Source organism: Littorina saxatilis, linkage group LG1 (genome assembly GCF_037325665.1).
Source record: "Littorina saxatilis isolate snail1 linkage group LG1, US_GU_Lsax_2.0, whole genome shotgun sequence".
NCBI classification, from domain to species: Eukaryota; Metazoa; Mollusca; class Gastropoda; order Littorinimorpha; family Littorinidae; genus Littorina; species Littorina saxatilis.
In genome coordinates, this window is record NC_090245.1 from 13,798,375 (window position 1) to 13,809,491 (window position 11,117).

Sequence of the window (11,117 nt, forward strand, 5' to 3'; positions counted from 1 at the left end):
TGCGCATGCAATGGCTTTTTTCTGTTATACGAAGAATTAAAACCTAATGAATCAAACCTAGGTCAAAGTTGTGTACAGACATTACATTACATTCACGGAAAACATTTGTCGCAACAGCCACAAGGAAATCAGACACAGCAGGCGAACAGTGCCAAAGGATGGTTACGCACGGAAAACACACAAAAAGAACACGATACATAGTGAACGCTTTCTGACACTTTAATACTTCTGTACATTTGTGTGCTATATTACAAATACTACACAGTGCACATCATAACGTCTGACGTCACACTCACTGAATCAAATCATCTCCTATAACTCTTTGACCCTCGCAAGTGTAGGAGTAAGTAACAGTAACCTGAAAAAGTAGGTGGAGATTAAAAGAACTGAAAGGGCACAAAATGAGATACAAACTGCTTTTAAAGGTAAATTGAGGTTCAGAAAGGTCGAGAACGCCTAGAAGGACGCACAGTAACATTGTATTTGGGCAATTTTTACCAAGAGCACACGTAATAACATTGCATTTGGGCAATTTCAAAAACAGCACAAGTATTATTTAACATTGCATTTGGGCAATTTCTCAGTATAACCAGGAGACGTAATAATATTGCATCTGTGCAATTTCTATAACTCACTTGTCTGTACAAGGACTGAACACAAACGCCATTCTTCAGCCAATGTGTGTGGTAAACGCTTCAGATTAAAGTGGCCTTTCAACAGACGAGGTGAGGCCGTAACTCTATCACAGAGGTTTGTGTAAGTTCCGCAGCTATAGGACTAATTGAAGGAACAATAGAAAAACAACAAAGAAGCAAAACAAAACAAAAACAAAAAAAAATTTGACGAATACACAGCTCATTGTATATATATATTACAGAAAGACATAACAATAACAGCTTTTGTCAGTGAACCGGATATCATCCGAGTAGTTTTGTGACTGTGAGTGCCAACTTTGACAGAAAAGCAGAGCACAGAGCAATAACAGGGGGAGAACAAAAATGGCAGAGAAGAAAAGAAAGATCATTTTTATCACTTATACTTTACTGATGATGTCCCTAAAGTATTGACATGCAGGAATTATTTCAAAGAAACTGTTTTCTTTTCAAACTGGGAAAAAAATCGGGAAACGTGTCTGGCTACACAATCATACTGATCGTTTTTCTTCATAAATCGTCAATATTTTCACATGATTGAATCATTCAAAGAAAACATATTTTCTGTTAATTGTTTTGCACTGCGTCTCATCAAGAATCAAACTGCCAAAGTCGGAACAATTCCGGTAAGGCCAAACAAAATATATGTTGGTTTAGGGTAATCCAACCTACCCTATTTTTTCCCGCCGACCCTATAACTTTTTTCTCTCTATTTCTCAAACAAAATCCCCCAAAAAACAACCTCTGGCACATTTTGCGAACCTCACCGAGACTAAAAAAAAATAAATAAATAAAAAAAAAATAAAACCGACCTACCGACCCTATTTGTTTTGGTCATGTTACCCTAAACCAACATACATTTTTTGTTTGGCCTAAAATATATAACAAACAAACAACACAGTGGGAAAATATGAGCGGCCAAACAGCACATATATATTGCGCCAAACATCACATAACATTTTTTCATCAGGACCGAAGCGGATGAGCTTGCAAACTAGTCACAGCATCTTTTCAATTCAAAAAGCATCAACAGCAATGTGGATGACTGTTTTTATATTGCGTTATAAACCAAAGGACATTTAAACCTTCTTTGGTAAAACACAAACAAGATCAGTCACGACATGACAATCAAGGAGACCTACATACACAAATGCAAAAAACAAACAAACAAAAACCACCAATATTCAGAGTCAGATGGTGGAGCCAACAAGTAGTCTCTAGGACAGTAACATATCACCCAACATACCGTGTAGACATCGCACATTGTTCTTAGGCCAAAAAAAAAATAGTCTGTTTACGGTAACCCGACCGACCCTATTTTTTTCGCGCGACCCTAGACTTTTTTTTTGGCATTTGGGGGAAAAAAAAAAAGAAAAAAAAAATCTTGGTTTTTTTGCAAAATAACGTAAAAATATGGTTTTTTGGGGAAAAAAAAAAATCCCGACCTACCGACCCTATTTTTTGGGCCTATGTTACCGTAAACAGACCTTTTTTTTTTTGGCCTTACATTCATCAGTCACCTCATCGCCATCTCTTGCGCACGTGCACGCGCCAACAAACGAGCGTTGCACTGCGAGCGCTTGCAGTGTGCCAGGTACAAACACTCCTCTTCTGTTTCTCTCACCCCCCCCCCCCCCAACATCTCTGAACCCACTCCAAAACCTTAGTGTATCAGTTCCAGATACATTCTTCAAATGTTACAATCTTTATCTCGTCTCTCAGCTCCATTCTCTCCGAATAACGTTCATGGGTTTGTTTGTTTGTTTGCTTAAAAGGTGGTCGTCTACATTTTTGCTTTTTTTTCAATAATCTTATGGTTAGATTTCGCTAAAAAGTTATGTCAGATGATGAATGAACCATGGGGAAAAAAGTTATAGAAAAAAAATATATGTAAAAAAAGATTTTATTTTTGGGTAGCGTGACTCACGCTTCCAATATTTTGTTTTCTGTTTGCTGAGAACATGTGCTTTGCCTAAAAATACTGACCAATCAAATTCATGTCACTATGCTTATAGCCACGCCCAAACAAGTGCAGCAACAGTTTGACACTGGAGCGCTGTCCACGTTTTTTTTTTTAAACGCACGAAATGCACGGGATTTGAGAGGAGTTTTGCGCTTGGCATTTTCCAAATAAGGATATCCTACTATGAGTACTACGCTGGAATACTACAATGAATTTTCAAACGGCTACACTGGCTTCGTCTTTCCTGATCGAAAGGGGGTGTATTGTTGATATTTGTAGATAATAGACTCTGCATTTTAATGGTCAAATGGCGATTTCGGTATAAAAATGAAGACAAGGACCTTTAACGCCCAGCCGACCACGAAGGGCCATATCAGGGCGGAACGTTCATGGGTGAAAATCGCTCTGACGTGTATGACGTCAGTGACGTAGTATGCACACAAGTCAAGAATTGACGCCAGAAATATCCTGAGAACGATTCTACAAAATGACGGACAGATTTTGTTTAAAAAAACTGAGTTTGAAAACTAATTTGAATATTTTATATAAGGTTATAGATCTATTCTGCAACCACTACGACACACAGACAGCAGAATGCCATACTGGAGCAAAAAATAGGTAAACATTTAATTTACCGTGAGTCTTTCTTTTTTGTGGTAAATATATATATCTATATAATCTACTATTGAGGATGAAATGAAGGGTACGAAAAACATATCTAGCTATGTACAGGGCTGTCAGACAGCATAGAAAATTACCCGGCAAAGTAATTACTGTAGACCCCCCCCTGCCTGTCCTAACCACACACACACACACACACACACACACACACACACACACACACACACACACACACACACACACACACACACACACACACACTGGTTAGCCGCGATCACTTGCATACATACTTATTAACCCTATAGAGTGTTCAACTTTTAAATTATTAACACAAAGTGTGATGTAAAGGTGAGAACGAAGCGATGCTGGGAGGGATGCTTTGCAAAAGAACATCTACGTCTCGTGTACGAGGCAATTAATAAATACACCGTTGACAAACTACAACCACAAAATGGAAACACACGTGTACAATACAGGTCACAGGAACGCACGATTCCAATACCGTGCAGAATTAAATACTCGTCAAAACAAAACGTTTCGAATTAAAAGAGAAATCACATTGCACATTTTGAATCTGCATACATTCTAGCAAAGCTCTGAAAGGACTGTGAATTCTGAATAAATACCATAGACACTTCTATCAGAACTGCTATACAAGTAAAGACATTTCTCCATTCGTCTGACTGTGTTTGAACCAAAATATTTTCTGATAGAATCTGCCTCTGAACAAATTAAACCAAAGAAACACCCCACTGCAGGCTAAAGAGCATTGTACAACACATCATTCAGACAACGAGATATTTATTGGAACAGTAGAGGTATGGTAACTGTGAGCAAACAACGGTCCAAAACTTAATCATCAGATCAACAATGGCTTTCTGGAAAAAAGGTTTAGAATTTGTAAACACCGAAGACGAAGTTTGTCGATTCCCTACAATGATAGAATGTATTAGCACATGTTGGCAAGAGAATGACGGATTCAAGACAAAATACAGCTCAAAAGACGTCTCTCCACAATTGTTTGCCACAAAAGAAAATTTTACTGCTTAACATACGGTGGAGGTAATCTCAGGTAAGTTTATGTCTTTTGGGGGCATATATTGTATCAGGGAAATCGATCAAGGAGAGAAACAACACACACACACACACACACACACGCACGCACGCACACACACACGCACGCACACACACACACACACACACACACACACACACACACACACACACACAGACACACTGACATAGGCACGCAGAAGGGAGGGGTGGATTATATGATAATTCCTTTCCCACACCGAATGTGCTTTCTCTCCTGAATAATATTGTTTAAGCCAAGCAGGGTGTGAGGAGGGGTGGGGGGATAAGGGGTGGGGTGGGGGGGGGGGCTGGAGAAGAAGAAGAAAGGAAAAACGGGAAGACCTTACTCGGCTTAGTGTTCCCTCTTTGAATTAGACTGCATTTCAGTAATTTAAAAAGAAACTATATTAAAAAGCCGCAAATTTCTTCATCAGATCTTTTTTCTCAAGACAACCAACAAATTATGAAAGACGTTATCTATAGTCAGTTCTCAAATTCTATGAGTGCGCTCTCTAAGGGACTAGTTTACATGAAAACGTCAGTTGGCCTTCACATTTGATTTTATGCCAGTAATCTCCAAAGAATCAACTTACTAACGAAAAAGCTGGCATCGATACTTTTTTTTAAGAGTGAGAGTATGGTGCAGTGTCGTCGCATACAATACTGGAACTGGCTAGAATTACAGTTAATCACTAGCTATGTCCACTACCAACACTAACAACGTATGAACAGATCACAGAGTCCATAGAACGGATTACCATTCAAGCAAGTCAGTTAGGGTAAACAACTGTTCTATGGCAAGTTTTAGCATAATTCACATGTATACACGCAAGAGTCCAACAACGACACCACTCTGAAGTTAGAACTCGAGTAATGAATTGCAGCAACGCGAAACTACACTCACCACCACAGCAATCGAGGTACAGCTTTAACGGCATAAGTAGCGACAAAAATGAACATTGCGAATCAGTGATTACTATTTGTAATTGTGCAGTGATATTGGTATCATATCAGCAATATTACTGACAATTAGTAAATTACTAATATATATATCAGTGATGTTAGAAATATTCATTTTTGCTACTAGTACACCGTCACACACAGCGCGAAAAGCCAATCACAGAGACTCTACCATTTTAGCAATTTATCACTCTGCCAGTGGCCTGGAGGGCAATGACCTTTTGCCGCGAACCACACAAATAAACCCGCTGTGAAAAAACGGCACAGTTTTGTCTGCACTCATTTGTCGTGTGGTGTATTACACGACCATTCAATGTGTATCTTTTCATCTAGCGTACAGGATCATTAGGCCTAAAAAAATAAAATAAAATAGGTGTGGTTACGGTAACCCGACCTACCCTATTTTTTGGGGCCGACCCTATAACTTTTTATTATATTTGTCAAAAAAATACCCCCCAAAAAGCAAGTAAACGAGTGCAGAAAACGCAATGAAAGCGAAAGCGCGAGTCGCACACTTATTTCCCTGTCAAGTAGGTTTAATTTGTACACATTAGAAAAAAAAGTTTTAAAAAAAAGTGATTGCCTACCTTCCTACCCTATTTTGTTTGGCTATGTTACCGTAACCACACCTATTATTTTGTTGGGCCTTATAATGATCACAGGTCTGGCGAAAATTATAACAGACTTCCTTCTTTGTACAGTTCTCCTTAGGTCTGGCGAACATTAGAACAGACTTCCTTCTTTGTACAGTTCTCCTCAGGTCTGGCGAACATTAGAACAGACTTCCTTCTTTGTACAGTTCTCCTCAGGTCTGGTGAACATTAGAACAGACTTCCTTCTTTGTACAGTTCTCCTCAGGTCTGGTGAACATTAGAACAGACTTCCTTCTTTGTACAGTTCTCCTCAGGTCTGGCGAAAATTATAACAGACTTCCTTCTTTGTACAGTTCTCGATCTCTCTTGTCGTGGAAACGAAAGACTTAAGAGCGTAGTGTAGACAGAAGAATTGCCTCGCTTAACACAACCAATGTTACACGCTACATTCCTCGGTGGAAACACTGAGGAAAATTCCCTGTAAAGATAGCTTTACTCACGCCTGTTAAAGCACACGTGTCGAAACTGGACTGAAAGACTTGTGTATACATCGTCCCACATAAATTATTATTTTCCCGTTCACATTAAATGAACAACTCACCAGAGAATCCTTTTCGTTTCCAACTTTGAATAAATACAAGAACGCGCGCACACACACGCAGTAGCCTTGGATTACGTACCAGTTCATTTTCCTCTTCAGCAGCAAAGAGCACAAAAAAGCCGAGGTAAAACTGAAACACATTCCAAAGAAAACAACGCTCCAATGCGTTTTCTTCTACCATGGACATGGTTTTAGCAACGTACCCGCAGCTGCGGGTAAAGGTACTAAAACACAAAACTCCCATGCGTTCAAACATGTCCTGCTGAGATAGTCTTCAACAAAGCAGTCCTCATGGCAAATGCTAAATCCCAACACAGCTGGAAGATATAGCACCTCAGAGGAAATGCGTCCAGGGATCCAAGCAGAACATCCGTTCTAACTAACGTATCCTGCTGAGATGGTCTTACCGACGAAGCACTCATCTCACGGAGAGTAGTAAATCCCAACACTGTTTGAACTTGAAGACGTAGCAGCACCTCCAAGGAAATGCATCCAGACGAGTAGTAAATCCCACCAGTGTTAAAAGACACAGCACATCAGAGAAAATGCATCCAGGCGTTTTCCGCTTCGGTAGGGATGGTCTTGGCGAAGCACTCAAAACCGTAGTTGGCGCCGCGGTTGTTGTCCCAGAACTCGCTCCCGTTAGCGTTGAAGGACACGGCGAACTCCAGCTTGGAGCCGGGGCCAAAGTCGTAGGGCGGGACGATGGTGAAGGAGAAGCGGTCAGTGGAGCCGTCGTTGGAGTTGACCATGTAGGAGGCGGAGATGTCGTGGAAGGTGGCCCAGCCGTTGATGGTGTAGCGCACGCGCACCGACTTGTGGAAGGAGATGTTGGCCACGCGCACCACGCCCGTGATGGACCCCGACACGATCAGCGCGTTCTCCAGAGCCACCTTCTCGCACATCACGCGCTCCCTGAAGCCCATGTCGGCCCCGGGCTGCTGGAACGTCTCCACTATGAACTTGGTGCCCATGCCCTTGCGATCCTCGCCCATCCCGAACTGCAGGTCCTTCATGGCGGACGCCGGGATCTTGGGCGGCGACTCCAGGTTGAGGATGTGCCGCACGGACTCCAAGTCCAGCCCCATGGCGTCAGCGAAGCGCACCACTTTCTTACGGCGCGGGGTGCCTGGCGGCGTCTTGGAAGACTTGAGGGAGGTGGACTTTCTCAGCTCGGACCTGGGGAAGTTGAACTCGCGATCCTCGTACAGAGGACTCTCTGGTGACACCAGGTCTTTGTAGGAAGAGCTCAGGCCTCGCTCGTCCGTGCGGAACGGCCCGTCGTTGAGGGTGATCTTCAGCCCAGTGATTTTCGCGTTCTGCGTTTTTTTGACATCGCCCGTCTCGGGACTAGCACGTGACGGGCTGGGGCTTGCTTTCTGTTCTTGAGAACCAGCGCCACTGTCTGTGGGTGTGTCAGTAGCACCTGCTGAACCCGAACCTGTGTCTTTCGTCGTAGAGCCGCTTTCTTCCGTTTCACATTTAGTGTCTTCCGGTTTAGCCTGGGCAGCGTCACCTTGTTTAGATTCACTGTCCTCCGCGTCAGACTCTTTACTTTTGGAGTCAGGACTATCATCATGACCAGTAGCATCCCCACCCGACTTCACCTCGCCTGTCTGAGAGTCTTCAGCGCACTCAGTGACTTTCGGTTCTTTTTCAACGTCGTCCGATGCGTAGATTGTAACTTGAGGTCCTTCCCTGTTATCAGGTTCTTCGTGTTCCTCCCCATCCCGTGCTGACTGAGGGTCTCCAGACGCAGCGTCGGGGGCAGCAGCTGGGGGGTGGTTGTGGTCGTCGTCCTCGTGGTGGCGGCGGCGGTCGGAGTAGAAGGTGCTGGCGGCCTTGTTGACGGCCTCCTCCAGGGACAGCCTGAGCTCATCCTCACTCTCCATCCCCTCCACCTCCTCGGGGCTGTAATACATGGAGTCCCCGGACACGTAGGTATCGTCGCTGGCCTCGCTGAGGGTGGACTTGCCGTTACCGCCCTCCAGGCCGTCCAGGTCGTCCGTCATGTTGACGAACACGCCCTCCTCGCTCACCATGTCCGAGTCCGGGGACTCCACCTTCTGCACGTACCGCTCAAAGTCCGACTGCTGCTGCTCGCGCTCCTCGTGACGGTGGTGGTGGTGAAGGTGGGGGTAGTCCTTCCCCTGCGGTGCGCGGAAGGCGGAGGACGAGGAGACGGGGAGGGACATGGTGGCCTCCATGCCGACGTCACAGTTGTCGGGTCCGCCTCCGCTTCGGAACGACGCATGTGACGTGTCACCGTCCGCTGTGCACGTGCTGCCCAAATCGGCCATGGCATGCGCTCCTAGCAGCTCTTCTCTCTCAGTGTCCTCACCACTATTGAGGTCTCTGTGTCTCTTTTCCTCGCCCTCCTCCTTCTCTCCTCGTTGTTCTAGTCGTAAAAGTTCAGCGCTAGCCGCGGCGCCTGTTTTCATGCAGTGTGCGGCTCCCACATCTTTGCTCAGTCTCTGTTTTTCGAGCTTGGCATTGTGGACATAAGCAGAGCTGACGCTGTAGCGGTCGAGGTAGCTCTCTCCGACGTACGAGAGATTGCGAGGCAGGAAGATCAACACATCCTCTTCGTTCTCAGTGTCCGACTTGGAACAGGAACACGGGCAGAAGTACATGGCTAATACCACCTATCACCACAGCGCTTCTGGCACAAATCACAACCGGAGAAGACAGGGACGAAAGCATCAGAGATGGGAGGACGGACGATGACGGCGACGACGACGACACAGGAGTAAATGCCATGCTTGTTGACAGGTTTGTTGTTCTTCTGGGACTGGCGAGGCGGCGGCGAGGGTTTCTGCTTTGCTGTGACCCCACAACATGGTGGGGAAGTAGACGAGGGAGGAAGGTAGGGTGTTCGAGTGAACACCGCACTCCCCCAAAACACAGAATACACTACACACACGCACACACGTTACAGTTCGTGAGCACACCAAACCACACTGTAATATCACTAAAGCCACAGCTCAGAGCCCGTGCCAGGTAGCTATATATATAGCTTCCCTTTCTCGCTACGGAAGATTCGTACTCGTTCCAGAATGAGAGCGGAGAGAGAGACACAGAGTGTTTGTTGCTCTGAGCGTGCCGCGCGCTGAACTGGCGTGCATGCGTTCTGACGTCGATGTCTCTCGCCGCTCTCTCTCGCACTCACAACACAACACACACTCACACCGGGCGACCTAGACCCATAACCGTGACCTCGGCAAGGTCGTTCATTGACTCTGCTAAAATGCTCGCTTCAGCGATCGAACCGGCGACAGTACAGCGATTGGATTTGATCAATGGAGTCAACAACATCCAGACGATTCCCAAACCGAGCGCGGTCGCACCGCCGAAGCGTTACAGCCATGAAATTCTCCGAAACATCGTTTTTTCGTAACGTCCTAGAAAGGTGAAAGCTGTGACCGTCCTCGCATAGCATTAACCGTGTGACGTGAAGGCGTTGACCTCTGACCTTGTGTAACCGGATTGGCGCATTCACCTCGCGGGAGGTGAAAGAAAGAGAGGGAGAGAGTGTAAACAATAACACAGCCACGTGTTTGCCCAGTTACTCCGGCGCCGATCGAGCCAGTGCTAAACTTGCAGTGCCAGAACCAAAAAAAGTTCACTTGAACCCACTGAACAATGCTGAGTCGACGAGAAAAAAAATCAGATGTGGCAAAATGAAAACAATAGTGTCACGTAGTGCTCGCACAAGTTTGGCTTCAGTTTGTTGAGGGCCCCAAAGGGGGGGTATCATCACGATCACGGGAAGGGAAATTTTTGCTTTCACGATCACAGTTACCTTGATTTTTGTTTTCACGATCACGAATACCTTGACGAATAGAGGATCATAGAGTGATACAGCTTTGAAAAATGTACGTTGAAAATAAAATGCTTTGCAATAATGCCCATCACGATCACGAAAACAAATGACGATCACGATCACGAGACTTGATTTTTTTGTCATCACGGATCACGGGCAAAGTCCCATCACGATCACAGAAATGGAAATTTTGGCAATCACGGTCACAGAAAGGTCAAAAAACGCCAATCACGATCACGATTTTAAACCCTTTGGGGCCCTCTTTGTTAGGCGTTGTAAACCCAGCCAGGAAGTTAAACACACATGCGACCTAGTTTTAGCTTTGCAGTGAGACAAAGAGAGAGGCGGGTTGGGGTGAAAATGAGCTCAGCGCAGCGAGCAAGTTACGATTTGTGTTACAGTTGTGTTTATCGCAGTGGCAAACATTAACACACCGGTGACACTGTGACGGTTCCCCTACGCTTTGTGTCCGGTGCCCTGACCCTTTGTGTTCGGTTCCCACTCGGTTCCCACACGCCAAAATTCGCGGACAAAACATCCATTTATGGTAGTATTACGCAATGTTGCTCTCTGAGAATGGTCTTGTTAGATCTGTGAGTGTTTACACTACATGCCTAGGTGCTGTTGGATTGAAGGTTTTTGATATTTTAGCCGTTATTAGGTAGAATGCCTTCCACTTTACTGCAAAACTGCATAATTCGTAGCATCGGCAAGAAATATCCTACCAAAAAATGCCTGCTTGGAACTGTCGTTGGTCCAGCAAAAAGTTCAACATGTCTGTAGCAGACAGCCCAAGTTTCAAGATTGTAGGGCCATCCAAACAGCCGTA

The 11,117-nt window shown here is 44.9% G+C and overlaps 1 protein-coding gene and 1 long non-coding RNA gene across 2 annotated transcripts; both read right to left on the bottom strand.

Annotated features, from left to right (window-relative positions):
- Nucleotides 1-201: 201 nt before the first annotated feature.
- Nucleotides 202-4,595, bottom strand: LOC138962336 (uncharacterized). Its single transcript, XR_011454485.1, has 2 exons — nucleotides 2,156-4,595; nucleotides 202-1,921 (listed from the first exon to the last, which is right to left on the bottom strand). It is a non-coding gene; the product is annotated as an uncharacterized lncRNA (long non-coding RNA).
- A 270-nt stretch (nucleotides 4,596-4,865) lies between these two features.
- Nucleotides 4,866-9,740, bottom strand: LOC138962344 (uncharacterized). The gene has a single exon (XM_070334126.1). It carries the CDS (start codon nucleotides 9,096-9,098, stop codon nucleotides 7,002-7,004), a length of 2,097 nt encoding a protein of 698 aa, XP_070190227.1. The 5' UTR covers nucleotides 9,099-9,740; the 3' UTR covers nucleotides 4,866-7,001.
- Between the last annotated feature and the right edge of the window lie 1,377 nt (nucleotides 9,741-11,117).

Bases quoted from the DNA above. Each gene is read 5' to 3' on its own strand.
- LOC138962344 (XM_070334126.1), bottom strand. From the start codon at position 9,098: ATGTACTTCTGCCCGTGTTCCTGTTCCAAGTCGGACACTGAGAACGAA.